This window comes from Musca domestica, unplaced genomic scaffold (genome assembly GCF_030504385.1).
Source record: "Musca domestica strain aabys unplaced genomic scaffold, Musca_domestica.polishedcontigs.V.1.1 22, whole genome shotgun sequence".
Taxonomy (NCBI): domain Eukaryota; kingdom Metazoa; phylum Arthropoda; class Insecta; order Diptera; family Muscidae; genus Musca; species Musca domestica.
In genome coordinates, this window is record NW_026712262.1 from 2,827,248 (window position 1) to 2,854,605 (window position 27,358).

General features: G+C 37.2%; 5 protein-coding genes and 1 non-coding gene across 10 annotated transcripts; all 6 read left to right on the forward strand.

Moving 5' to 3' along the window:
- Positions 1-653: 653 nt before the first annotated feature.
- LOC101896903 (uncharacterized) lies at positions 654-13,919 on the forward strand. 3 transcript variants are annotated; one of them, XM_059122998.1, is made up of 8 exons: positions 654-2,482; positions 6,919-7,516; positions 7,585-7,841; positions 8,606-8,704; positions 8,770-10,573; positions 11,951-12,095; positions 12,238-12,397; positions 12,456-12,633. In XM_059122998.1, exons 1-8 carry the CDS (start codon positions 1,016-1,018, stop codon positions 12,498-12,500), a joined length of 4,575 nt encoding a protein of 1,524 aa, XP_058978981.1. In that variant the 5' UTR covers positions 654-1,015; the 3' UTR covers positions 12,501-12,633. The 3 variants fall into 3 exon arrangements, 2 of the variants coding, with proteins under 2 accessions (XP_058978981.1, XP_058978980.1); XR_009342296.1 differs by adding an exon at positions 13,700-13,919 and having other exon boundaries at positions 721-2,482; positions 12,238-13,639; XM_059122997.1 differs by having other exon boundaries at positions 720-2,482; positions 12,238-13,919.
- LOC131802677 (U11 spliceosomal RNA) lies at positions 5,519-5,789 on the forward strand. The gene has a single exon (XR_009342328.1). It is a non-coding gene; the product is annotated as a U11 spliceosomal RNA (small nuclear RNA).
- A 2,165-nt stretch (positions 13,920-16,084) lies between the features above and the next one.
- Positions 16,085-17,465, forward strand: LOC131802669 (uncharacterized). Its single transcript, XM_059123062.1, has 3 exons — positions 16,085-16,308; positions 17,073-17,171; positions 17,237-17,465. The coding sequence occupies exons 1-3, from the start codon at positions 16,096-16,098 to the stop codon at positions 17,261-17,263; spliced, it is 339 nt and encodes a 112-aa protein (XP_058979045.1). The 5' UTR covers positions 16,085-16,095; the 3' UTR covers positions 17,264-17,465.
- A 421-nt stretch (positions 17,466-17,886) lies between these two features.
- On the forward strand, positions 17,887-19,878 carry LOC101901651 (uncharacterized). 2 transcript variants are annotated; one of them, XR_009342317.1, is made up of 3 exons: positions 17,887-18,056; positions 18,200-19,601; positions 19,662-19,878. XR_009342317.1 is itself a non-coding variant. In XM_059123035.1 (2 exons), exons 1-2 carry the CDS (start codon positions 17,944-17,946, stop codon positions 19,521-19,523), a joined length of 1,437 nt encoding a protein of 478 aa, XP_058979018.1. In that variant the 5' UTR covers positions 17,887-17,943; the 3' UTR covers positions 19,524-19,878. The 2 variants fall into 2 exon arrangements, 1 of the variants encoding a protein (XP_058979018.1); XM_059123035.1 differs by having other exon boundaries at positions 18,200-19,878.
- Positions 19,879-22,046: 2,168 nt separating this feature from the next.
- LOC131802670 (uncharacterized) lies at positions 22,047-23,427 on the forward strand. The gene is made up of 3 exons (XM_059123067.1): positions 22,047-22,270; positions 23,035-23,133; positions 23,199-23,427. The coding sequence occupies exons 1-3, from the start codon at positions 22,058-22,060 to the stop codon at positions 23,223-23,225; spliced, it is 339 nt and encodes a 112-aa protein (XP_058979050.1). The 5' UTR covers positions 22,047-22,057; the 3' UTR covers positions 23,226-23,427.
- Positions 23,428-23,848: 421 nt separating this feature from the next.
- LOC131802650 (uncharacterized) lies at positions 23,849-25,840 on the forward strand. Of its 2 annotated transcripts, XR_009342318.1 has the most exons (3): positions 23,849-24,018; positions 24,162-25,563; positions 25,624-25,840. XR_009342318.1 is itself a non-coding variant. In XM_059123036.1 (2 exons), exons 1-2 carry the CDS (start codon positions 23,906-23,908, stop codon positions 25,483-25,485), a joined length of 1,437 nt encoding a protein of 478 aa, XP_058979019.1. In that variant the 5' UTR covers positions 23,849-23,905; the 3' UTR covers positions 25,486-25,615. The 2 variants fall into 2 exon arrangements, 1 of the variants encoding a protein (XP_058979019.1); XM_059123036.1 differs by lacking the exon at positions 25,624-25,840 and having other exon boundaries at positions 24,162-25,615.
- The last annotated feature ends 1,518 nt before the right edge of the window (positions 25,841-27,358 follow it).

The following is a 27,358-nucleotide window of genomic DNA, read 5'->3' on the forward strand; positions in this document are numbered from 1 at the left end:
TGAACCTCGTTTTTGTAGCCAGAAACTGGTAATATAAAAGATATAAATAAAAAAATTCTTGTCTTTAAAAGTCCGAATGTTTTTATTTTCATACAAAAATTTAATTAAAAATGTCAGAAAAGACAAGGATGAAAAAGAAAATTGCAGAAAATAATTGCCTTGAAGACAAGTTCAAAAAAGAATAAAGATTTGAATACATAAAGCGGCTGGCTTCCACCCTTAATGTGGGAATACATAAAGAGCTTATCTGGCTGGTTTAAGTCATCGACTAGCTTCTTTGGAAAGGAACAAATGAGCCTAGGGCCAAAATCGATCTAAGTCAACCTAAAACTCATTCGTTCCTCTACGAAGAAGCCAGCCAAATAACAACTTGTTGCATATAATTTTGAATGAGTTTGACAGGAAGCGTGTATAGCCTCAGGGCTGTATTTCTGTAGCTTTACGAAGGTGTTCTACCTCATTATTTTACCATGGATACACCCATGACATAATTACAGAAGTAAGAACAAAGCTACTCCCTAAATACAATTTTTTTCTTTGGGTGCCTCTACTCTGTCAAAACATATACACAGTTTGTATTTGTGTGTGTATTGTTTTGAATAAACAGAAAAATAATTTGAAATTGTGTATTTCAAATTCAATTTTGTTGAGCAAACTTTCTTATTGAGCCATGATATGAACGTACTATGATATTGCGTTATACGTTCGCATTGACGCATTTGTTCAGGTCGACCGGCTGTTGCTGTGAGTTGCCACACAGAATTGCAAATAGTTGGATACGCGTGCACAAATTCTAACGGGATTTCGAATTCCTCCGCATTGATTATTTTAATTTGGTTATTTTCCTAGCGTCCTATTTTATTATTAAATTTTGCGAAAACTTTAAATTATAATGGGTTTTCTTTAAAACAGACATTTATCTATCAAACGATTAAACAATTCATTTGTGCCTTTGACAATTATTAAATATAACATAACATAAAAAAGTACTGAAATCCAAAGGGTTTTCTATAAGATGGACAATACAAATTCTGGTATTAATTCAGAGCGTTTGCTGGAACAAATCGTGCTACTCAATCCAACTTTAAAATATAAACCAGAGAAATTGTCAGTTCTGCGTAAGCGTATGGAGGACCAACTGCTGGGCGAGGCAGTGGTACAAATTGAGCATATGGAGCCCCTTTATGATAAGTGGGAGGAAAGAGTGAAGCAACAAATTTACCACCTCAAACGTTTTTTAAAAGAAGATGACGACGAAAACAAAAGTCAAACAAAAGCAAGCGATGAAGAAATAAAAGAGGAGATACAGAGGGGTTCAAGTGATGACGATGAATCTCTTATAATTCGCAGATCACGGCATCATAACGGAAACGCAAAACGAATTAGGGATGAATCTAGCGAGCGAGGTTACCTTTTTGACAAATACGAAGACGTTCCGCTTTCTTTGCGTAGAACGCCGCGGAAACGCAAACGATCGTCCAAATATATATCACCGGCGAAATCAAAGAGAAGTTACCATTCAAATAACAGTGTGAGTTTCCACAGGAAAGGTAATCACCACCACAAAAACCTTAGGGAAGATTCAACGGTTTCTACGTCTGGGATAATTCATCATTGCGAACAGGAGAATGTATTCTCCGAACAAGGCACATCATCACGAACTTTCCATTTGAAAATCCCATCACTTTTTAATTCGGATTTTCACGAAATAAATTTCAGTGAACTTGAAATAACGCGCAGGGTTATTGATGCACGTGCACAGGCTGCTAAAGAAAGAATTCTGCAGAAATCCTTACATCCCCCGCCACCACACAGTAAGAAAAAAAGATCCTACAAGCGAAGGCCATCCATCTCCATGGTGACAAGTATCACGGACAGTGGCAGTGACCAACGAGAGAGAGAAGAAGCTGAATTGTCGCAGTTAATTAACGATGTAATCGGTACAACTGGTAGCGAGGAGGAGACATGGAGAGCAACAAATGCTTTGGAAAATATTAATAACGAAATAATTGATAATTACAGTGTCTTGCCACATACCAGCACTCACTCGCAACCGGAGTTCTTGGGGTTTGACAATGAAAAATCAGCAAAACGTCGTTATACGAAATCGTCAAACAAAGCCATCAAAGAAAAGCAACCACCCAAGAAACGTGGTCGTAAACCAAAGACCCAACAATATTTCTCACAACCACCGACAAAGAGCAATTTAGCCGCATATGTGGAAAGTTTTGGAAATGAATGCGATATGCGTGGTTCACAGACTCCGGCCGGATCTTCGACAAGATCACAACCTTTAGTGTCTTCAACAACGCAAAATTTCGAACTTGTCGATCAACAGCATGAACCGAGCCCGGTTATGTACTATTTACATGGGAATTGGCAGAGCGGTGATCCATGTCAATTGTTGACAACAGATGTAAACTTGGCAACTGCTGGTTCTCAGTTGCCAACGAATAATTTAAATATTTCCTACGATGAGTCGGTAAGTTGAATATTATTAAATTTTCTTTGTATATTGTTAAATGGGTTATATGAATTTATAGTAACTAGTTTGTTGAAAAAAGCTTTTTTTTTTTGGAAAGTATTTGAGTTTGCGGTAATTTATCAAGAATAACATATAAGCCGAATTTAGGAGTGATTGATGGTCTCAATTACAAAGCAACTGTGATTATAGAGTTTACTATTGCCACTTGTGTGTTCAAAAGTGTTTCAAAAACTCCTATCTTTAATTGATAATCCTTAATTTTTGGAAAACAGTGCCGTTTGGTATGAAGTGGTCATTTTAGTTTAGCCATAACAAAATTGTATCCTGCAGTATCCTTGTTTTAAATGAACGTTGGCAAGTTGAGTTGGTAATACCTTTACCTTTCTTTGTGCATTTGTTTGTAGCAAAGAGAAGGAAGCGAGTTAGAGCTATAATTACTTTTGAGGATCCTCATAGAATCACTTTCTGATTCGATTTATGTATGTCGGTCCCTCTGTATGTCCGTCTGTCCATGTATTCTTATGAACAAAATGCAGGTCTCATTTAATACCCGATTGAGTTAAAATTTTGTAAACAATATTTCTTTGGTCCAAGGACGAACCTATTGAAATTGGTGATAATCGGATCAGATTTGAATGTATCTCCATATATATCTTTAACCGATTTCAGGTTAATTGTGCACCAAAATGGCCAATATAAGTCCAAATGACCTGAATTTTGGTACATCCTACCGAATTCAGTCTAGAAGCAAGTACATGAGATTTATGAAAATCGGTTCAGATATAGCTATAGCTCCCATTTATATGTTACATTCGATTTGATGTTTAAGTCCCTCACATTAGTAATATATGCATTCGACAACAATGATATCTGGTACCAGATATCAGATACAGCCCAGAAACACCTGTGCCAAATTTTATCAAGATCGGTTCAAATTTGCATATAGTTCTCATATATATCTTCAACCGATTTCGGATTAATTATGGACCAAATAGCCAAATATCTCTTCATATTTAGTGAAAATTGATTCAGAATTGGACATGCCTCCCATGTATTAGTTCCCTCTGAAACCAAACTGTAATTGCTCTAAAGCCAAATGTTGGTTGGTGAATGATCTGCTTCAAATAAATTCTTTTGTTACGGGAGCTCTACTAATTATGCATAGTGGTGTAGGGTATCATATAGTCGGCCCCACACGACTTTTGACTTTTCCTTACAGGTTAGTTCTCAAAATGTGCAAATTGTTCAGTTTGGCAACATTTTTTTAACTGTTAAGTAACGAGGTGGTGTTAAATTTTATCCTCTCTTTATATTGTGTTTAAATACTCTCTTCTATTGTCACGAATAAAGGTACCTGTTGTGTTTAAATGAAAAAAAGTTTAAAAATTCCAGCTTCAATTGTTCACCCTTAACAAATTTTGTACCAGTTCGCACACTTAGTACACATTTTAAATATCAAACTTACTTTCTTACCTTAATTCTCATATCAAATTTCAATTTTTTAGCTCTATCCGTATACATGATAACAAACGGGTACCGTTTTAGAAGTTGAGTACCATTTTAGAACTTTTCGTAACCTTCAAATTCGTAAGTTGGTACATCTATCCTGCACTCCATCAGTGACTCTCATTCCAAATTCTAGCTCATTCCGTTTTTCCAAAGTATTACATTTTTAGTACATTTTAGTACTTTTTATCTTTCCAAAAACCCATCCGTATCATACGCCTACGCAACATTTCAATATTCTAGCTTTGGCCGTTTAGTATGGCCGTTTGGATAATACTGTTAAACTTTTCAAAAAACCATAAAGTGGGTGAGACTGTGGGGCAATACCAAAACGGGAACCTCTATAGACAATTTTATACTTCAAGGATTGTCATCTACCAAATTTTCTTAAATACCACCTAATACCGAATATCGGTGAATATCGTAATATGTGCGCTATAGGAAAACGTGGACCTAAATTTTCAATGTTCTGCCACGGGAGCTAGAATCCATTATAACCTACAACTACCAATTTTTAGACAAAATCCATGGAAAAATGTGGCAAAAAATCATGAAAATACCATATGGGGGATATACAAAAACGTGGACCTATATAAACAATGTTTCGCCACCGGAGCTAGAAACCATTATGACCTACAACTACCAATTTTTATACAAAATCCATCGAAAAATGTGGCAAAAATCATCAAAATACCGAATATCGGGAGGTACCATTATATGGCGGCTATACCAAAATGTGGACCTATATATACAATGTTTCACCACCGAAGCTAGAATCCATTATGACCTAAAAATACCAATTTTTAGACAAATCCGTAAAAAAATGTGGCAAAAATCATTAAAATACCGAATATCGGGAGGTACCGTTACATGAGGGCTATACAAAAACGTGGACCGATATATCTCATTTTCATTACCAACCATCCTAGACACAATACAAATTGTTCCGCCAAATTTTGAAGCTCTACGTCAAATACAGACAGATAGACAGACGGGCAGATATACAGACGGACATAGTTAGATCAACTTAGAATTTTATGCTGATTATGGATATATATACTTTATGGGGTCTACGACGAATATTTAGGGATGTTACAAACGGAATGGCAAAGTTAATATACCTCCTTTTCAAGGTGGAGGTTATGAAAAAATCAATCCTATTTTGTTAGTCTCAAATTATTTTTTTTAATTTTTTCCTCGTTATATGTCCATATAAACTAGGATTCTGCTATGACACCACTGTTCAGTGACATATAACAACAAAAGTACAGGTAGTTGTTTTTGTTGTTGCATGTGTGAACAGTACAACTCGTCATCGATTCACCCAAAACAAATTGGTATTGGTGGCAATGTGTGTGTGTGTGTATGTGTGCCATATTGCTGTGTTTATTTTTTCACTCGTTTGCACCAGAAATGTTTACTTCGGTGTTTGTCGTCACTTTCTTCACTTTACGATTTTGCATTTAATTCCGAATCACTTTGTTGAAGTATATACTAAAGTAGTTCAGTTTGCTGGCTGATTACTTCAAAAAGGGCGCTCGTCTTTGCACTTACTAATATGCAAAAGATCACAGAACATTGTTCTGTGTGCGGACGCATTGCAGCATTGCCGTTCAATTGATTGGACTAGGCATAGCTTTTTTGCTTTGTCTCTGTAGTTCATGTGAATGGTTGAATGCTTCAGTGGGGTATGGCTTTGCATATCCAGTGCGTAATTTTTGTAAAGATGAGAATGGGGGCTGCCGTATCAAAGTGGATTGCAGTCGATCCAGATGTGATTGATTAGCGTGCCATTTTGGGAGCGCCTCATATTCTCATGGTGGAAAATTAATTGGAAATCTTTGGTCTTGCAGAAGTGAGAGTTGCGTAGTAATTTAAAGGACAATAAAAGGTTAACTATTTTTATTTATACCCTCCATCATTCTATGGGAGGGTATATTAAGTTTATCATTCCGTTTGTAACATCTTGAAATATACATTTTAGACCCCACAAACTATATATATTCTAGATCAGCATAAAATTCTTAGACGATTAAACGATGACCGTCCGTCTGTGGAAATCACTCTAGCTTCCGAACGAATTGAAGTAGATTGACAAAATTTTGCTCAAATGTATGTTATGTCTGAAGGACTTTTGGTATTGACAATGGGCCATGTAGGTCGACGTTTTGGTATAACCCCCATATAACGGTACCTCCCGATATTCGGTATTTTGATGATTTTAGCGAAATTATTCACCGGAATTGTTTCAAATTTTGTTTTTGAAATTCGTAATAGATACTACAGCCAAAGACGGAAACCTGTCTGTGCAGGTCCACAGCTTCGCATAGCTCCCATATATTGGTACCTCATGATACTCGGTATTTTGAGAATTTTAGCGACATTATTCACCGAAATTGTTTCAAATTTCGTATTTGAAGTTCGTAATGGGTACTACAGCCTTAGACAGAAAATTGTCTGTGCAGGTCCACGTCCTCGTAGAGTCCCCATATAACGATACCTCCCAATATTCGGTATTTTGATGATTTTAGCGACATTATTCACCGGAATTGTTTCAAATTTGGTATTTGAAGTTCGTTATGGATACTACAGCCTAATACAAAAAATTGTCTTCGTATAGTCCCCGTACAACGGTACCTCCCGACATTGGGCACTTTGGATGATTTTAGCTACTTTATTATCAATTTTTTAAGTTTTGTTACCTATGCAGGCCCATGTCGTCCTGTAGACAGAATTTTTAACGGATTTTATTATTTTTGAGAATTACCAAGTTCGTTCCAAATGGTGGAGGGTATTCAATGTTCGGCCCGGCCGAACTTACAGCTTTTTTCCTTGTTGTGATTGCAATATCCAATTTTTGGCAGTCTTTTTTGTCTTGCATATTTATTAGATAAACGTTAAATTGTCCATTTGGTTTTTTTCCACAGGCACGTGTTGCGGGCATAAATTTGCCAATTATTACACCATTTCGACAACATAACACATTGGATAATTCCATTGTGCTGCCGGTTATGACTGAGGGCTTTATTACAACAGCACTACAACCCCTACCGACATCAACAAATGCAACAGCAAGGAATGAATCAATACCACCACCGGCTCACAAATCTTCCGAAATTCTCGATTTATCGATCAAAACAAGCTCACAATTTTCATCCAACCCAATCTCAAGCGTTCACAACAATGTCATTGTTCATGCAGATGTCTCGTTTGGTTGTCCAATGGCAATTATGGCTGAAAATGAAAATGACGATTCACCTTTAGATCTATCCATAAATGCAAATCAAAATAATTCGACAAGTTCGTGTGATCAGGAATATGGTATTCTAACTGAAACTCAATGTTGTACTGAGGTTGATAATGGCCAGGATGATGAATTTATACGACGCCTTATCGAAACAAGTGACTTTGATTTGGGCCTCGATCAATTGCCCGAGGGAAATGAAAATAGTTCATTTAAAGCTGCTCTGGACATGCCGTTGCTGGACACCATAGACGATGTCGGCGAAAATAATATGTTAAAAGGTAAGTGATTGTGATTTTGAGAATAATTAATTGATGTATTTATTCAATATACTGTTTTTATGTTACAGAAACCTCGTCGGTACTACCAACTAATGATTCCACATATGCCTCAATGCCTGAGGATTCATCAAGTTTTCTCAACTGCAGTTTGGGTGATGATTATAATTTTACAGACGAATCGACCAGAGAAATATTTAAGCAATTACTCGATGTAGAACCATTGACTTCCGCAACAACACCAATAACAACAACGGATGAGGGTGGGAGGACTAATAAAGAAGAGGAGGAGGCGGAAACAATACATTCTGATCGAAGTCTTCGAACGGTAAGATAATCAACAAGTAAAAAATCAGTTAAGTTCGACCAGGCCGAACTTTTTATACCCTCCATACCATATGAAAGAAATTTGAAAATTTTCACAAAAATTCCGTCGAAAAATACCGCTCAAATGAAAACTGTTATATGGGGGCTGTACGAAGACACGGTCCTGCATAATTAATTTTTGTTATAGGCTGTAGTAACGATTCCCCACTTCAAATACGACATTTGAAACATTTCCCCGGTGAATAATGTCGCAAAAATCATGAAAATACCGAATATCTGGGGGATACCGTTATATGGGGGCTATATTAAAACGTGGACCTATGTAGGCAATCCTCTTCTAGGGGGTAAAGTACTCAGAATGAACCCGTTTTGAGGATTTTAAGACAAATCCATTGGAAATTTTGTCTGAAATCATCCAAACACCGAATATTGGGGGTTTCCCGTTGTATGAGGGCTATACGATATCGTGGACCTATAATAGAAGAATTCTCTACCAGGGGATAAAGTGTGGATTTTCAGACAATTTACAATTTTATTTTAGCTTCATATTTTAATTCGTTTTGAATCACGCTAGGATTACAACAGACGGACGGACGGATGGACAGGGCTAAATCGTCTAAGAATTTCACATCAAGAATATATATACCTTGTTGGATCTAAAACTATTATTTCGATTAGTTACAAACGGAATGACGAACTTAATACACCCTTCATACTATGTATGTATCTGGAATACAAATAAAATAGCATCTTTTTTTAATAAAGGATAACGAAAATCCGTCAGAAGAAGACAAAGCAACTAAAGAAACAGTGGCTGAAAAGACTGCTACAGACATGAAGGATGCAGATAAAGATGTCCTCAAGGTATGGGATAATAATTAATAAAAACAAATATGAAATAATTAATAAAAACAAATATATTGTTTCAGGAGGTCAGCAATCCACAGGAAAAGAACCAGAGACAGAAAGAGCCAGAAGTTGCAATGGAAAAGGAACAATTTCCATCTCCAAAAAATACCGGACTTAATATGAGCACTTCAAGTATCATAAATTGTGCGGGGAAAATACGTAAGCGTCGTATTACTGTAACAAGTGCGGCAGATTCATCACCCAAACTCGCGAAAATGCAAAGAGAGCAAATTACCATAACCATTACTTCCGGAGGGGAAAACGAAAGCATTTTCAATGACAAGAATGAAGGCAAAGTAAAATTAGATTTATCTAAGAATATTGATACAGCGCCCATAAATTTGAAAAAGCAAACCGAACACAGAGCTACTACTTTTACAGAATGTCGAAACGAAATTTGCATCAAAGAATTGAATACAAATAAATCAGATATATCACCTAGTATTCAGGATAATTCGAAATCGTTGTGTTCAATTGATGATGAAGAAAATAAATTTACGCAGGAGAAAAAAGTTGTGCAAGAAGCATGTAAAGAATTGTCCACAAGTCACAAGAAAGATGCTGATGGTGGAGTAGTTGTTAATGCGACCACGAAGTTCATTAACAAAGCCAAACCTCGAATGTTTAGCATTTGTGAAGAGATTAAGCATAATGAAACTAATAATATCATTGTTATTACAATACCAGAACACCCAGATATCCATTGTAATACTAAAGACATGGAAAGCGCAGGGGAGGAGCAGGAGGAGCCTAACAAAATGCAGTCCAATAAGAAAATCAAAAATGAAACCTGTGAAACAACAACGAAGTGTAACGATACGACCAAAACAACAGATATAATAAAATCCCTAAAAGAAAATGTGAAAAAATCCAACAACAATACGACGGCTTCATTGCAAAATACTAGTGCAGAAAAATCAAAGGATATAAGCAAATCTTTGGATTCAATGTTGGATATAGCACAGGACAATAACAACAATTGTTCAAATGACAACATAGACAACACAATTCAGTTGAAACACGATGATGTCGATGATCCTTCTTTTAATATTTGCAACGTAACTCAAGAAATAGACCAACCGGCTGTCTCCTTAAATTTAAACAAACTGACCAATGACAATTGTTTACCACGACAAACCGGAAATGATGATGGCGAAGAAGATGTTGAAATGATGGATTGCTTGAATATAACAGAGGAAAATATTATTATTGATCTTTGTAAACCATTAAATCTCGAGAATATACCTGAGCCTCAGACAGAACACAAAGAGTCCGAACCTGTGGCATCGGCCAATAAAATTCAAAGTATCGTAAACAATTTTCATTCTAACGAGCAGCAGCAACAAAAACAAACTATTAACACCGATAAAGATAAGGAGAATATTTCGTCGTTTCATGAACAACAACAGAAGGTTGATGCAATTCCAGTAAACACTTTAAACCAAAATGGTGATGAAAACATAAAGTTTGATTACCCATATACAAATGAAAGCGATAACGTGGACAGAAAATCTCATCAGGAACCATTGTATGAATCATCACATGAAAAAAACTGCCAAGAACAACCCGCTGATCTCATCTGTAAAATTGAAATTTGTGATCGGCTTAATTCGTTTGAGAAAGATAGTAGTGATACATTTCCAACATTAGAAATATCCGAAAGTGAAGATGAGATTGGAACCGAACACTCAATTCCTGAACATATTGATGAAAAACTTCACATTGATGATGAGAATATCTCCAAGGAAAATGGATTGCAGAAAGATAACTTTGTAGGGAAATCGAAAGAATTGGAAAATAATGGAAAATTCGAAAATGAGGAAAGTAAGTAAATGCCACCACATAAATATTGAGTTTAATCAAAAAGAGTATTCAGATTAATGGTTCTACAATGCTAGGGGGAATTGCAGGGTGAGATAAAAAAAACTGCAACAAAGTCAAACGCCATAATTTTTACATTTTTTTAAATTTTGTTTGAATGAAAGCAAAATTTGTCGGAAATAGCATCAAATTTTAGAATAAGTTTAGATTTGTTCAAATTGGTCACCTTTGGCACGAATTATAGCCCTCAAACGGTCAATGAAATCGTCACGCGCTGACCGAATGTTGCTCTGCGGTATTTTGGCCCATTCCCGGCAAAGCGCTTGCTTGAGGTGATCGACACTTTGATATTCTTCAGTGCCAACCTTGCTTTCCAAAATACTCCAGACACAATAGTCCAACGGATTGGTATCCGGAGATTTTGTTGGCCATTGTTCTCTGGAAATGAAGCGAGGAATCTCATTTTGTAATCATTCTTGGGTGGCGCTTGCTGAGTGCGATGGTGTTGAGTTCTGTTGGGATGTCCAAGTTCTGCGGCCAAAATGTTTGTGTGACCAAGACTTTAATACACCCTCCAGAATATTTTCGCGATAATATTCGGCATTTATTCTGATGCCACGGTCGATTAATACGAGTGGAGAGCGATCATCGCCTGTTATGGCAGCCCACTCCATCACTAAGGCCGGCGCTTGAGTTCTGGCGGCCAATCAAATGTGCACATTTTCAGCTGACCTTTTTGGCAAGTTAACACGATCATTTCGTTTGTTTACAAACTGCTGGACATCGGATGTTTTCTCATCGGAAAAGCCCAAATTCGCCAGTTTACCCACTTTCGGCCAAGCGAAGCAACTCTAGCTCTTTTGAGTCTATTTTCTTTCTGTTGCGGTGTAAGTTTTTGCACTTTTTGGAATTTCAATGGCTTAACCCCGAGCCCATTTTTCACTAATTGCCGAGTGGAATATTGCGCTATGTTCAGCTCACGAGCAATTTTTCTGCGACGCGGTTTTCGATCAAGTCGCTTCTTTACTTTTCGAACCATTTCTGCTGATGTTGCTGTTTTCTTCCGTTCACTTCCTTGACGTCAGGCTACGCTACCAGTGTCACGGTAACGATTTAAATGCTGGAGTTCTCTAACGATAGCGACTTGTGGTTTTCCAGCCAAATATAAAGAAATCACACTATCACGCTTGAATTCCAACACGAATAAGTTTTTTTCTGGAATATTCTCACCAAAATGCTTTTGTACGCTTGTAAACAATATTATGAGCTGTCACTGGACGAGTGACTTAAAAATGATAGCAGTCTGTAGTTGGTTGCAGTTTTTTCATCTCACCCTGCATATATATTAGAACACCTTTTAAATAAGTAAATATTTTCTAGAGGCTGCCAACAATAAGCCACCAGAATTACAAATGTCTCTACTGGAACTCGAATGTAAACTTGAAGAAGAGGATGCATTAAATTTTGAGGCTGACGATGAAGATTTGGATGCTCTTGTGCTGGACACATCATCTTGTGGTTTTGAGTAAGACCTTGTTTTTTTGATGTTTTAGGTGTAGCAATTAAATTAATTTGAATTAAATTAAATACTAACAAAATAAAAAAAATAATAACCACAAAACTTATTGACAATAACAAGCATTAATAAATGTAATATTTTTTATTAGCTCGCCAAATGAGGATCGATTTCAAAACTCATCATCTTTATCGTTAGGAGACGACATTAGTGTTAGCCAGCCAACAAAGGTGACAAATGAAGAGTTACCTAAAATCTCCCCAACAACATCAACTCCGACAGACTTTTCCAATGTTCAACGTTCAACAGAGGTACCTAAATTTCCAAATTTAGACAATATTTTGAAAATAAATGATAATCCAAATTCAGCCTCAGTCGAGATATTTAAACATTTCAAAATACCGAAAAAATTAAAAGCAGTCAACAAAACCAAAATTCATAATGACAATAATAATAGGATACCTGACGCGCATTTGCATCCCATTGTACACTTGGAAAGAATTCCTTTGATCAAGGACAATAGCATACACATTAGAGATTTTTATGCCATAATAAAATCGAAGGACAAAACAGATGTAACAAAGAGAAAACTTGATAGTGAACCAAAAGTAATGACAAGTAAGGAAAATCCTGTCCCAGAACAGGGAAACCCTGTTACAACAGCCACAACAAAACAACCAATATTTAGATGTACTTTCAACAATGTGCCTGCCATACTAGCCAGTAAAGAGCTGCCTAGTTGTACACAGGGACAAGTACATATTCAAAATTCCAATCGACAGCATTGCTCTTCATACGGCATAAAGGAAGTAGCGGCAATTTTTGGCATAACCTGTCTGCCACATCTCGAGAATTTATGTCACCACCCACCATTGCTCTGTAAAATGTCACATCAAATGAATGACCTAGACACGGTATTCAATAGTCTAAATGGCATGAATGTCTCCGATCTAAATGTGGCATATTCATTTGCCTATAACCATCACAAATTATATCGACAATTTTTCATTTTATTTTGCAACATTTACACACAACGCAACAATCGCATGGTGCTCCTGAAAATGGTAAACGATTGCGAACGTTATCCGGAACAAGCAGAAAATCTAATTGTACTCTTCGATGCCTTGGTTAAATGTGGTCTAAGTCCCTCAAATGCCTGTCGCCTTATGCTGAAACGTAGTCGAGATCGGTCGACACCGGTCATAGATGCGCTGGTCGCAATTATAATGAAGACAGGTTGGGCAATGTTTTCCGATTACATTGAAGGCTTTACGATGGACAATCAACAATACCATTTTCGCATACCTGTACTAGAGGAAATGGCTACCGAGCTATTGAACAGTAGCAACAGTAATCTCGTACAACTTAATCAAGTGTTTTTCAAATGTGTCCAAACAGTACATCTCGATGAACTGCCCATGCTATGTTCGCCGAACCTATTGAAGTGTCTTGGTCTAATGGCAACAAGTAAATAAAAGTACAAATGTCAACCCCCAAAAGACACTAAAATGTACAAATCTACATCGCACAAATCTATTCTATACTGACTGACGGTATGCTGAATTTTATTAATATTTGTTTTTTTCCATTATTTTTTTTTAATTTTTTTACAGGTTTACCTTTTAAAAAGGTATTAAAATGTATATTCTCATTACTTGGTATATATATATAATATATTAAAAACTTTTATGTATATTTTAACCATTTATTTTTAACAATTGATTTATTAATGAAACCATGCTCTATCCATCTACAAAATGAATTCTTTATTTTATTTTGAAATGTACCAAGTTTTGTATCCATGCGACAATAAATCAAATTTTAATTTTACCTTTACAAACAAACAAGTGTTTGATTTTAATATAAAATATGCGATTTGTCGAATTGCATTAGGAGGACCTGTTGAATTACAAACGAAGAACTCTCGGTGACCTATTGATCATCCTACTTTAGGGAAGATGGAAGAACAATGTAATGAAAGGGAAGGAAACGAATAGTGAAGTAGCGAGAATTTGAAGATAGGAATAGAGAAGTTAGTAGGTTGGTATCCACGGTGCAATCATCTTTCGTCCTTAGCCATTTTAGTCTTCGGACTAACGGAAGAATGACCGCTGGCTCGGTTTCGAAGAGGGAGGACAAGTCGGGAAGAATTTGCTTACCCAGTAGCCTCTGTATCACACCGATAAGAGTTGGGCACTGGCAGAGTAAGTACTCCACCGTCTCAGTTTCCTCCTCGTCCTGACAAAGGCTGCAGTATTCAGTATCGTCAACCCCCACTTTATGTTGCAGTGTCCTGTAATTAGGCCCACCACAAGCTTCAAGTCCGACTTCGCCATGGATATGAGTGGCCTTGATCTCCTTTCAGAGTTCACCGGCCAAATCTTAGCCAGTTTTGCTGAATGCTTATGAAGTACTTGGAAGAAGTGACATAGGGGTGGCTTCACTGATCTCTCAATCTCTAGATCTTCAGACTCAGATCACCGTCTGGCCAATTCATCAGCAGATTCTTTGCCAGATATGTGGCAGTGTCCAGGGACACAACAGAGTTTGACAAACTCTTGATGACAAATAGATATTTCTTTGGTAGACCGCGCTTATGATATTATATTCTCAAAATTCAATCACGATTAATTCCACAACGAGTCGAAATGGTTTCCATTACAAACAAACAGGTTGAGATAAAAAAAAACTATAGCAAAGTCAAACGCCATAATTTTTACATTTTTTTAAATAGTTTTAAACGAAAGCAAAAAATCTCGGAAATATCATCAAATTTTAGAACAAGTTTAGATTTATTCGAATTGGTCACCTTTGGCTCGAATTATGGCCTTCAATGAAACCGTCACACCATGCTCGTATGTTGCTCTGCGGTATTTGGGCCCAGTTTGCTTGAGGCAATCGACCCTTTGGTATTTGTAGTGCCAACTTCCTTTTCAAAATACTCCAGACACAATAGTCCAACGGATTGGTATCCGCAGATTTTGGTGGTCATTGTGCACTGGAAATGAAGTGAGGAACCTCATTTTGTAATCATTCTTGTGTGGCGTGTGCTGAGTGTGATGGTGCTGAGTCCTATTGGAATGTCCAAGGTCTGCGGCCAAAATGTTTAATACATTTTTAATACACGCTCCAGGCGGCCCACACCATCGCCATGGCCGGCGCTTGAGTTCTGGTGGCCAACCGAAGGTGCACATTTTAAGCTGACCTCTTTGGCAAGTAAACACGATCATTTTGTTTGTTTACAAACTGTTGAACATCGAATGTTTTCTCATCGAAGAAAACCAAATTCGGCAGTTCACTACTTTCGGCCAAGCGAAAGAATCAACTCTCTCTTTTGAGTCTATTTTCTTTCTGTTTCGATGTAAGTTCTTGCACTTTTTGGAATTTCAATGGCTTTACCCCGATCTCATTTTTCAATATTTGCCGAAGGGAATATTGCAATATGTTCAGCTCACGAGCCATTTTTCGGCCATTGCAACGCGGGTTTCGATCAAGTCATCACTTCTTTACTTTTCGAAGCTTTTCTGCTGATCTTGCTGTTTTCTTTCGTCCACTTACTTGACGTCGGGCTACGCTACCAGTATCTCGGTGACGAGCGATGGCACGAGACACAAAAAAGTTATTCACATTTAAATGCTGGAGTGCTCTAACGAAAGCCACTTGTGGTTTTCCAGCCAAATTTAAAAAATCACATTATCACGCTTTAATTCCATCACGAATAACTTTCTTTCTGGAAAATTCTCACCAAGCCATATAATGAGCTGTCACTGGAATAATTTTAACAGTTAGGAACAGCTTAGAAATGACAGCAGTCTGAAGTTGGTTGAGGTTTTTTCATCTCATCCTGTATGTTGAAGGTGTATCTGAATATGAACTGATTTCAACAAAATCTCAGAACTTTTTTTCTGTTCGGTGTAAAACTTCGCCTTGATTGGATAGATTGTTTTAAATTGTTGCATAATGTTCGTACATCATTATTGTAACTAACAATGATTCCACATATGCCTCAATGCCTGAGGATTCATCAAGTTTTCTCAACTGCAGTTTGGGTGATGATTATAATTTTACAGACGAATCGACCAGAGAAATATTTAAGCAATTACTCGATGTAGAACCATTGACTTCCACAACAACAACAACAGCAACAACGGATGAGGGTAGGAGCGCTAATAAAGAAGAGGAGGAGGCGGAAACAATACATTCTGATCGAAGTCTTCGAACGGTAAGATAATCAACAAGTAAAAAATCAGTTAAGTTCGACCAGGCCGAACTTTTTATACCCTCCATACCATATGAAAGAAATTTGAAAATTTTCACAAAAATTCCGTCGAAAAATACCGCTCAAATGAAAACTGTTATATGGGGGCTGTACGAAGACACGGTCCTGCATAATTAATTTTTGTTATAGGCTGTAGTAACGATTCCCCACTTCAAATACGACATTTGAAACATTTCCCCGGTGAATAATGTCGCAAAAATCATGAAAATACCGAATATCTGGGGGATACCGTTATATGGGGGCTATATTAAAACGTGGACCTATGTAGGCAATCCTCTTCTAGGGGGTAAAGTACTCAGAATGAACCCGTTTTGAGGATTTTAAGACAAATCCATTGGAAATTTTGTCTGAAATCATCCAAACACCGAATATCGGGGGTTTCCCGTTGTATGAGGGCTATACGATATCGTGGACCTATAATAGAAGAATTCTCTACCAGGGGATAAAGTGTGGATTTTCAGACAATTTACAATTTTATTTTAGCTTCATATTTTAATTCGTTTTGAATCACGCTAGGATTACAACAGACGGACGGACGGATGGACAGGGCTAAATCGTCTAAGAATTTCACATCAAGAATATATATACCTTGTTGGATCTAAAACTATTATTTCGATTAGTTACAAACGGAATGACGAACTTAATACACCCTTCATACTATGTATGTATCTGGAATACAAATAAAATAGCATCTTTTTTTAATAAAGGATAACGAAAATCCGTCAGAAGAAGACAAAGCAACTAAAGAAACAGTGGCTGAAAAGACTGCTACAGACATGAAGGATGCAGATAAAGATGTCCTCAAGGTATGGGATAATAATTAATAAAAACAAATATGAAATAATTAATAAAAACAAATATATTGTTTCAGGAGGTCAGCAATCCACAGGAAAGTTAACAAGTTAACAAGTTAACACGATCATTTCGTTTGTTTACAAACTGCTGGACATCGGATGTTTTCTCATCGGAAAAGCCCAAATTCGCCAGTTTACCCACTTTCGGCCAAGCGAAGCAACTCTAGCTCTTTTGAGTCTATTTTCTTTCTGTTGCGGTGTAAGTTTTTGCACTTTTTGGAATTTCAATGGCTTAACCCCGAGCCCATTTTTCACTAATTGCCGAGTGGAATATTGCGCTATGTTCAGCTCACGAGCAATTTTTCTGCGACGCGGTTTTCGATCAAGTCGCTTCTTTACTTTTCGAACCATTTCTGCTGATGTTGCTGTTTTCTTCCGTTCACTTCCTTGACGTCAGGCTACGCTACCAGTGTCACGGTAACGATTTAAATGCTGGAGTTCTCTAACGATAGCGACTTGTGGTTTTCCAGCCAAATATAAAGAAATCACACTATCACGCTTGAATTCCAACACGAATAAGTTTTTTTCTGGAATATTCTCACCAAAATGCTTTTGTACGCTTGTAAACAATATTATGAGCTGTCACTGGACGAGTGACTTAGAAATGATAGCAGTCTGTAGTTGGTTGCAGTTTTTTCATCTCACCCTGCATATATATTAGAACACCTTTTAAATAAGTAAATATTTTCTAGAGGCTGCCAACAATAAGCCACCAGAATTACAAATGTCTCTACTGGAACTCGAATGTAAACTTGAAGAAGAGGATGCATTAAATTTTGAGGCTGACGATGAAGATTTGGATGCTCTTGTGCTGGACACATCATCTTGTGGTTTTGAGTAAGACCTTGTTTTTTTTGATGTTTTAGGTGTAGCAATTAAATTAATTTGAATTAAATTAAATACTAACAAAATAAAAAAAATAATAACCACAAAACTTATTGACAATAACAAGCATTAATAAATGTAATATTTTTTATTAGCTCGCCAAATGAGGATCGATTTCAAAACTCATCATCTTTATCGTTAGGAGACGACATTAGTGTTAGCCAGCCAACAAAGGTGACAAATGAAGAGTTACCTAAAATCTCCCCAACAACATCAACTCCGACAGACTTTTCCAATGTTCAACGTTCAACAGAGGTACCTAAATTTCCAAATTTAGACAATATTTTGAAAATAAATGATAATCCAAATTCAGCCTCAGTCGAGATATTTAAACATTTCAAAATACCGAAAAAATTAAAAGCAGTCAACAAAACCAAAATTCATAATGACAATAATAATAGGATACCTGACGCGCATTTGCATCCCATTGTACACTTGGAAAGAATTCCTTTGATCAAGGACAATAGCATACACATTAGAGATTTTTATGCCATAATAAAATCGAAGGACAAAACAGATGTAACAAAGAGAAAACTTGATAGTGAACCAAAAGTAATGACAAGTAAGGAAAATCCTGTCCCAGAACAGGGAAACCCTGTTACAACAGCCACAACAAAACAACCAATATTTAGATGTACTTTCAACAATGTGCCTGCCATACTAGCCAGTAAAGAGCTGCCTAGTTGTACACAGGGACAAGTACATATTCAAAATTCCAATCGACAGCATTGCTCTTCATACGGCATAAAGGAAGTAGCGGCAATTTTTGGCATAACCTGTCTGCCACATCTCGAGAATTTATGTCACCACCCACCATTGCTCTGTAAAATGTCACATCAAATGAATGACCTAGACACGGTATTCAATAGTCTAAATGGCATGAATGTCTCCGATCTAAATGTGGCATATTCATTTGCCTATAACCATCACAAATTATATCGACAATTTTTCATTTTATTTTGCAACATTTACACACAACGCAACAATCGCATGGTGCTCCTGAAAATGGTAAACGATTGCGAACGTTATCCGGAACAAGCAGAAAATCTAATTGTACTCTTCGATGCCTTGGTTAAATGTGGTCTAAGTCCCTCAAATGCCTGTCGCCTTATGCTGAAACGTAGTCGAGATCGGTCGACACCGGTCATAGATGCGCTGGTCGCAATTATAATGAAGACAGGTTGGGCAATGTTTTCCGATTACATTGAAGGCTTTACGATGGACAATCAACAATACCATTTTCGCATACCTGTACTAGAGGAAATGGCTACCGAGCTATTGAACAGTAGCAACAGTAATCTCGTACAACTTAATCAAGTGTTTTTCAAATGTGTCCAAACAGTACATCTCGATGAACTGCCCATGCTATGTTCGCCGAACCTATTGAAGTGTCTTGGTCTAATGGCAACAAGTAAATAAAAGTACAAATGTCAACCCCCAAAAGACACTAAAATGTACAAATCTACATCGCACAAATCTATTCTATACTGACTGACGGTATGCTGAATTTTATTAATATTTGTTTTTTTCCATTATTTTTTTTTAATTTTTTTACAGGTTTACCTTTTAAAAAGGTATTAAAATGTATATTCTCATTACTTGGTATATATATATAATATATTAAAAACTTTTATGTATATTTTAACCATTTATTTTTAACAATTGATTTATTAATGAAACCATGCTCTATCCATCTACAAAATGAATTCTTTATTTTATTTTGAAATGTACCAAGTTTTGTATCCATGCGACAATAAATCAAATTTTAATTTTACCTTTACAAACAAACAAGTGTTTGATTTTAATATAAAATATGCGATTTGTCGAATTGCATTAGGAGGACCTGTTGAATTACAAACGAAGAACTCTCGGTGACCTATTGATCATCCTACTTTAGGGAAGATGGAAGAACAATGTAATGAAAGGGAAGGAAACGAATAGTGAAGTAGCGAGAATTTGAAGATAGGAATAGAGAAGTTAGTAGGTTGGTATCCACGGTGCAATCATCTTTCGTCCTTAGCCATTTTAGTCTTCGGACTAACGGAAGAATGACCGCTGGCTCGGTTTCGAAGAGGGAGGACAAGTCGGGAAGAATTTGCTTACCCAGTAGCCTCTGTATCACACCGATAAGAGTTGGGCACTGGCAGAGTAAGTACTCCACCGTCTCAGTTTCCTCCTCGTCCTGACAAAGGCTGCAGTATTCAGTATCGTCAACCCCCACTTTATGTTGCAGTGTCCTGTAATTAGGCCCACCACAAGCTTCAAGTCCGACTTCGCCATGGATATGAGTGGCCTTGATCTCCTTTCAGAGTTCACCGGCCAAATCTTAGCCAGTTTTGCTGAATGCTTATGAAGTACTTGGAAGAAGTGACATAGGGGTGGCTTCACTGAGCTCTCAATCTCTAGATCTTCAGACTCAGATCACCGTCTGGCCAATTCATCAGCAGATTCTTTGCCAGATATGTGGCAGTGTCCAGGGACACAACAGAGTTTGACAAACTCTTGATGACAAATAGATATTTCTTTGGTAGACCGCGCTTATGATATTATATTCTCAAAATTCAATCACGATTAATTCCACAACGAGTCGAAATGGTTTCCATTACAAACAAACAGGTTGAGATAAAAAAAAACTATAGCAAAGTCAAACGCCATAATTTTTACATTTTTTTAAATAGTTTTAAACGAAAGCAAAAAATCTCGGAAATATCATCAAATTTTAGAACAAGTTTAGATTTATTCGAATTGGTCACCTTTGGCTCGAATTATGGCCTTCAATGAAACCGTCACACCATGCTCGTATGTTGCTCTGCGGTATTTGGGCCCAGTTTGCTTGAGGCAATCGACCCTTTGGTATTTGTAGTGCCAACTTCCTTTTCAAAATACTCCAGACACAATAGTCCAACGGATTGGTATCCGCAGATTTTGGTGGTCATTGTGCACTGGAAATGAAGTGAGGAACCTCATTTTGTAATCATTCTTGTGTGGCGTGTGCTGAGTGTGATGGTGCTGAGTCCTATTGGAATGTCCAAGGTCTGCGGCCAAAATGTTTAATACATTTTTAATACACGCTCCAGGCGGCCCACACCATCGCCATGGCCGGCGCTTGAGTTCTGGTGGCCAACCGAAGGTGCACATTTTAAGCTGACCTCTTTGGCAAGTAAACACGATCATTTTGTTTGTTTACAAACTGTTGAACATCGAATGTTTTCTCATCGAAGAAAACCAAATTCGGCAGTTCACTACTTTCGGCCAAGCGAAAGAATCAACTCTCTCTTTTGAGTCTATTTTCTTTCTGTTTCGATGTAAGTTCTTGCACTTTTTGGAATTTCAATGGCTTTACCCCGATCTCATTTTTCAATATTTGCCGAAGGGAATATTGCAATATGTTCAGCTCACGAGCCATTTTTCGGCCATTGCAACGCGGGTTTCGATCAAGTCATCACTTCTTTACTTTTCGAAGCTTTTCTGCTGATCTTGCTGTTTTCTTTCGTCCACTTACTTGACGTCGGGCTACGCTACCAGTATCTCGGTGACGAGCGATGGCACGAGACACAAAAAAGTTATTCACATTTAAATGCTGGAGTGCTCTAACGAAAGCCACTTGTGGTTTTCCAGCCAAATTTAAAAAATCACATTATCACGCTTTAATTCCATCACGAATAACTTTCTTTCTGGAAAATTCTCACCAAGCCATATAATGAGCTGTCACTGGAATAATTTTAACAGTTAGGAACAGCTTAGAAATGACAGCAGTCTGAAGTTGGTTGAGGTTTTTTCATCTCATCCTGTATGTTGAAGGTGTATCTGAATATGAACTGATTTCAACAAAATCTCAGAACTTTTTTTCTGTTCGGTGTAAAACTTCGCCTTGATTGGATAGATTGTTTTAAATTGTTGCATAATGTTCGTACATCATTATTGTAACTAACAATGATTCCACATATGCCTCAATGCCTGAGGATTCATCAAGTTTTCTCAACTGCAGTTTGGGTGATGATTATAATTTTACAGACGAATCGACCAGAGAAATATTTAAGCAATTACTCGATGTAGAACCATTGACTTCCACAACAACAACAACAGCAACAACGGATGAGGGTAGGAGCGCTAATAAAGAAGAGGAGGAGGCGGAAACAATACATTCTGATCGAAGTCTTCGAACGGTAAGATAATCAACAAGTAAAAAATCAGTTAAGTTCGACCAGGCCGAACTTTTTATACCCTCCATACCATATGAAAGAAATTTGAAAATTTTCACAAAAATTCCGTCGAAAAATACCGCTCAAATGAAAACTGTTATATGGGGGCTGTACGAAGACACGGTCCTGCATAATTAATTTTTGTTATAGGCTGTAGTAACGATTCCCCACTTCAAATACGACATTTGAAACATTTCCCCGGTGAATAATGTCGCAAAAATCATGAAAATACCGAATATCTGGGGGATACCGTTATATGGGGGCTATATTAAAACGTGGACCTATGTAGGCAATCCTCTTCTAGGGGGTAAAGTACTCAGAATGAACCCGTTTTGAGGATTTTAAGACAAATCCATTGGAAATTTTGTCTGAAATCATCCAAACACCGAATATCGGGGGTTTCCCGTTGTATGAGGGCTATACGATATCGTGGACCTATAATAGAAGAATTCTCTACCAGGGGATAAAGTGTGGATTTTCAGACAATTTACAATTTTATTTTAGCTTCATATTTTAATTCGTTTTGAATCACGCTAGGATTACAACAGACGGACGGACGGATGGACAGGGCTAAATCGTCTAAGAATTTCACATCAAGAATATATATACCTTGTTGGATCTAAAACTATTATTTCGATTAGTTACAAACGGAATGACGAACTTAATACACCCTTCATACTATGTATGTATCTGGAATACAAATAAAATAGCATCTTTTTTTAATAAAGGATAACGAAAATCCGTCAGAAGAAGACAAAGCAACTAAAGAAACAGTGGCTGAAAAGACTGCTACAGACATGAAGGATGCAGATAAAGATGTCCTCAAGGTATGGGATAATAATTAATAAAAACAAATATGAAATAATTAATAAAAACAAATATATTGTTTCAGGAGGTCAGCAATCCACAGGAAAGTTAACAAGTTAACAAGTTAACACGATCATTTCGTTTGTTTACAAACTGCTGGACATCGGATGTTTTCTCATCGGAAAAGCCCAAATTCGCCAGTTTACCCACTTTCGGCCAAGCGAAGCAACTCTAGCTCTTTTGAGTCTATTTTCTTTCTGTTGCGGTGTAAGTTTTTGCACTTTTTGGAATTTCAATGGCTTAACCCCGAGCCCATTTTTCACTAATTGCCGAGTGGAATATTGCGCTATGTTCAGCTCACGAGCAATTTTTCTGCGACGCGGTTTTCGATCAAGTCGCTTCTTTACTTTTCGAACCATTTCTGCTGATGTTGCTGTTTTCTTCCGTTCACTTCCTTGACGTCAGGCTACGCTACCAGTGTCACGGTAACGATTTAAATGCTGGAGTTCTCTAACGATAGCGACTTGTGGTTTTCCAGCCAAATATAAAGAAATCACACTATCACGCTTGAATTCCAACACGAATAAGTTTTTTTCTGGAATATTCTCACCAAAATGCTTTTGTACGCTTGTAAACAATATTATGAGCTGTCACTGGACGAGTGACTTAGAAATGATAGCAGTCTGTAGTTGGTTGCAGTTTTTTCATCTCACCCTGCATATATATTAGAACACCTTTTAAATAAGTAAATATTTTCTAGAGGCTGCCAACAATAAGCCACCAGAATTACAAATGTCTCTACTGGAACTCGAATGTAAACTTGAAGAAGAGGATGCATTAAATTTTGAGGCTGACGATGAAGATTTGGATGCTCTTGTGCTGGACACATCATCTTGTGGTTTTGAGTAAGACCTTGTTTTTTTTGATGTTTTAGGTGTAGCAATTAAATTAATTTGAATTAAATTAAATACTAACAAAATAAAAAAAATAATAACCACAAAACTTATTGACAATAACAAGCATTAATAAATGTAATATTTTTTATTAGCTCGCCAAATGAGGATCGATTTCAAAACTCATCATCTTTATCGTTAGGAGACGACATTAGTGTTAGCCAGCCAACAAAGGTGACAAATGAAGAGTTACCTAAAATCTCCCCAACAACATCAACTCCGACAGACTTTTCCAATGTTCAACGTTCAACAGAGGTACCTAAATTTCCAAATTTAGACAATATTTTGAAAATAAATGATAATCCAAATTCAGCCTCAGTCGAGATATTTAAACATTTCAAAATACCGAAAAAATTAAAAGCAGTCAACAAAACCAAAATTCATAATGACAATAATAATAGGATACCTGACGCGCATTTGCATCCCATTGTACACTTGGAAAGAATTCCTTTGATCAAGGACAATAGCATACACATTAGAGATTTTTATGCCATAATAAAATCGAAGGACAAAACAGATGTAACAAAGAGAAAACTTGATAGTGAACCAAAAGTAATGACAAGTAAGGAAAATCCTGTCCCAGAACAGGGAAACCCTGTTACAACAGCCACAACAAAACAACCAATATTTAGATGTACTTTCAACAATGTGCCTGCCATACTAGCCAGTAAAGAGCTGCCTAGTTGTACACAGGGACAAGTACATATTCAAAATTCCAATCGACAGCATTGCTCTTCATACGGCATAAAGGAAGTAGCGGCAATTTTTGGCATAACCTGTCTGCCACATCTCGAGAATTTATGTCACCACCCACCATTGCTCTGTAAAATGTCACATCAAATGAATGACCTAGACACGGTATTCAATAGTCTAAATGGCATGAATGTCTCCGATCTAAATGTGGCATATTCATTTGCCTATAACCATCACAAATTATATCGACAATTTTTCATTTTATTTTGCAACATTTACACACAACGCAACAATCGCATGGTGCTCCTGAAAATGGTAAACGATTGCGAACGTTATCCGGAACAAGCAGAAAATCTAATTGTACTCTTCGATGCCTTGGTTAAATGTGGTCTAAGTCCCTCAAATGCCTGTCGCCTTATGCTGAAACGTAGTCGAGATCGGTCGACACCGGTCATAGATGCGCTGGTCGCAATTATAATGAAGACAGGTTGGGCAATGTTTTCCGATTACATTGAAGGCTTTACGATGGACAATCAACAATACCATTTTCGCATACCTGTACTAGAGGAAATGGCTACCGAGCTATTGAACAGTAGCAACAGTAATCTCGTACAACTTAATCAAGTGTTTTTCAAATGTGTCCAAACAGTACATCTCGATGAACTGCCCATGCTATGTTCGCCGAACCTATTGAAGTGTCTTGGTCTAATGGCAACAAGTAAATAAAAGTACAAATGTCAACCCCCAAAAGACACTAAAATGTACAAATCTACATCGCACAAATCTATTCTATACTGACTGACGGTATGCTGAATTTTATTAATATTTGTTTTTTTCCATTATTTTTTTTTAATTTTTTTACAGGTTTACCTTTTAAAAAGGTATTAAAATGTATATTCTCATTACTTGGTATATATATATAATATATTAAAAACTTTTATGTATATTTTAACCATTTATTTTTAACAATTGATTTATTAATGAAACCATGCTCTATCCATCTACAAAATGAATTCTTTATTTTATTTTGAAATGTACCAAGTTTTGTATCCATGCGACAATAAATCAAATTTTAATTTTACCTTTACAAACAAACAAGTGTTTGATTTTAATATAAAATATGCGATTTGTCGAATTGCATTAGGAGGACCTGTTGAATTACAAACGAAGAACTCTCGGTGACCTATTGATCATGCTACTTTAGGGAAGATGGAAGAACAATGTAATGAAAGGGAAGGAAACGAATAGTGAAGTAGCGAGAATTTGAAGATAGGAATAGAGAAGTTAGTAGGTTGGTATCCACGGTGCAATCATCTTTCGTCCTTAGCCATTTTAGTCTTCGGACTAACGGAAGAATGACCGCTGGCTCGGTTTCGAAGAGGGAGGACAAGTCGGGAAGAATTTGCTTACCCAGTAGCCTCTGTATCACACCGATAAGAGTTGGGCACTGGCAGAGTAAGTACTCCACCGTCTCAGTTTCCTCCTCGTCCTGACAAAGGCTGCAGTATTCAGTATCGTCAACCCCCACTTTATGTTGCAGTGTCCTGTAATTAGGCCCACCACAAGCTTCAAGTCCGACTTCGCCATGGATATGAGTGGCCTTGATCTCCTTTCAGAGTTCACCGGCCAAATCTTAGCCAGTTTTGCTGAATGCTTATGAAGTACTTGGAAGAAGTGACATAGGGGTGGCTTCACTGAGCTCTCAATCTCTAGATCTTCAGACTCAGATCACCGTCTGGCCAATTCATCAGCAGATTCTTTGCCAGATATGTGGCAGTGTCCAGGGACACAACAGAGTTTGACAAACTCTTGATGACAAATAGATATTTCTTTGGTAGACCGCGCTTATGATATTATATTCTCAAAATTCAATCACGATTAATTCCACAACGAGTCGAAATGGTTTCCATTACAAACAAACAGGTTGAGATAAAAAAAAACTATAGCAAAGTCAAACGCCATAATTTTTACATTTTTTTAAATAGTTTTAAACGAAAGCAAAAAATCTCGGAAATATCATCAAATTTTAGAACAAGTTTAGATTTATTCGAATTGGTCACCTTTGGCTCGAATTATGGCCTTCAATGAAACCGTCACACCATGCTCGTATGTTGCTCTGCGGTATTTGGGCCCAGTTTGCTTGAGGCAATCGACCCTTTGGTATTTGTAGTGCCAACTTCCTTTTCAAAATACTCCAGACACAATAGTCCAACGGATTGGTATCCGCAGATTTTGGTGGTCATTGTGCACTGGAAATGAAGTGAGGAACCTCATTTTGTAATCATTCTTGTGTGGCGTGTGCTGAGTGTGATGGTGCTGAGTCCTATTGGAATGTCCAAGGTCTGCGGCCAAAATGTTTAATACATTTTTAATACACGCTCCAGGCGGCCCACACCATCGCCATGGCCGGCGCTTGAGTTCTGGTGGCCAACCGAAGGTGCACATTTTAAGCTGACCTCTTTGGCAAGTAAACACGATCATTTTGTTTGTTTACAAACTGTTGAACATCGAATGTTTTCTCATCGAAGAAAACCAAATTCGGCAGTTCACTACTTTCGGCCAAGCGAAAGAAGCAACTCTCTCTTTTGAGTCTATTTTC

What these genes read in the sequence shown, in the direction of transcription:
- LOC101896903 (XM_059122997.1), top strand. Translation starts at nt 1,016, where the DNA reads ATGGACAATACAAATTCTGGTATTAATTCAGAGCGTTTGCTGGAACAA. An exon ending in ATATTTCCTACGATGAGTCG is followed by an intron (nt 2,483 to 6,918) that starts GTAAGTTGAATA and finishes TTTTTTCCACAG; the next exon opens with GCACGTGTTGCGGGCATAAA. An exon ending in CTGATCGAAGTCTTCGAACG is followed by an intron (nt 7,842 to 8,605) that starts GTAAGATAATCA and finishes TTTTTAATAAAG; the next exon opens with GATAACGAAAATCCGTCAGA.
- LOC131802669 (XM_059123062.1), top strand. Translation starts at nt 16,096, where the DNA reads ATGCCTGAGGATTCATCAAGTTTTCTCAACTGCAGTTTGGGTGATGAT. An exon ending in CTGATCGAAGTCTTCGAACG is followed by an intron (nt 16,309 to 17,072) that starts GTAAGATAATCA and finishes TTTTTAATAAAG; the next exon opens with GATAACGAAAATCCGTCAGA. An exon ending in CAGATAAAGATGTCCTCAAG is followed by an intron (nt 17,172 to 17,236) that starts GTATGGGATAAT and finishes ATATTGTTTCAG; the next exon opens with GAGGTCAGCAATCCACAGGA.
- LOC131802670 (XM_059123067.1), top strand. Translation starts at nt 22,058, where the DNA reads ATGCCTGAGGATTCATCAAGTTTTCTCAACTGCAGTTTGGGTGATGAT. An exon ending in CTGATCGAAGTCTTCGAACG is followed by an intron (nt 22,271 to 23,034) that starts GTAAGATAATCA and finishes TTTTTAATAAAG; the next exon opens with GATAACGAAAATCCGTCAGA. An exon ending in CAGATAAAGATGTCCTCAAG is followed by an intron (nt 23,134 to 23,198) that starts GTATGGGATAAT and finishes ATATTGTTTCAG; the next exon opens with GAGGTCAGCAATCCACAGGA.
- LOC131802650 (XM_059123036.1), top strand. Translation starts at nt 23,906, where the DNA reads ATGTCTCTACTGGAACTCGAATGTAAACTTGAAGAAGAGGATGCATTA. An exon ending in ACATCATCTTGTGGTTTTGA is followed by an intron (nt 24,019 to 24,161) that starts GTAAGACCTTGT and finishes ATTTTTTATTAG; the next exon opens with CTCGCCAAATGAGGATCGAT.
- LOC101901651 (XM_059123035.1), top strand. Translation starts at nt 17,944, where the DNA reads ATGTCTCTACTGGAACTCGAATGTAAACTTGAAGAAGAGGATGCATTA. An exon ending in ACATCATCTTGTGGTTTTGA is followed by an intron (nt 18,057 to 18,199) that starts GTAAGACCTTGT and finishes ATTTTTTATTAG; the next exon opens with CTCGCCAAATGAGGATCGAT.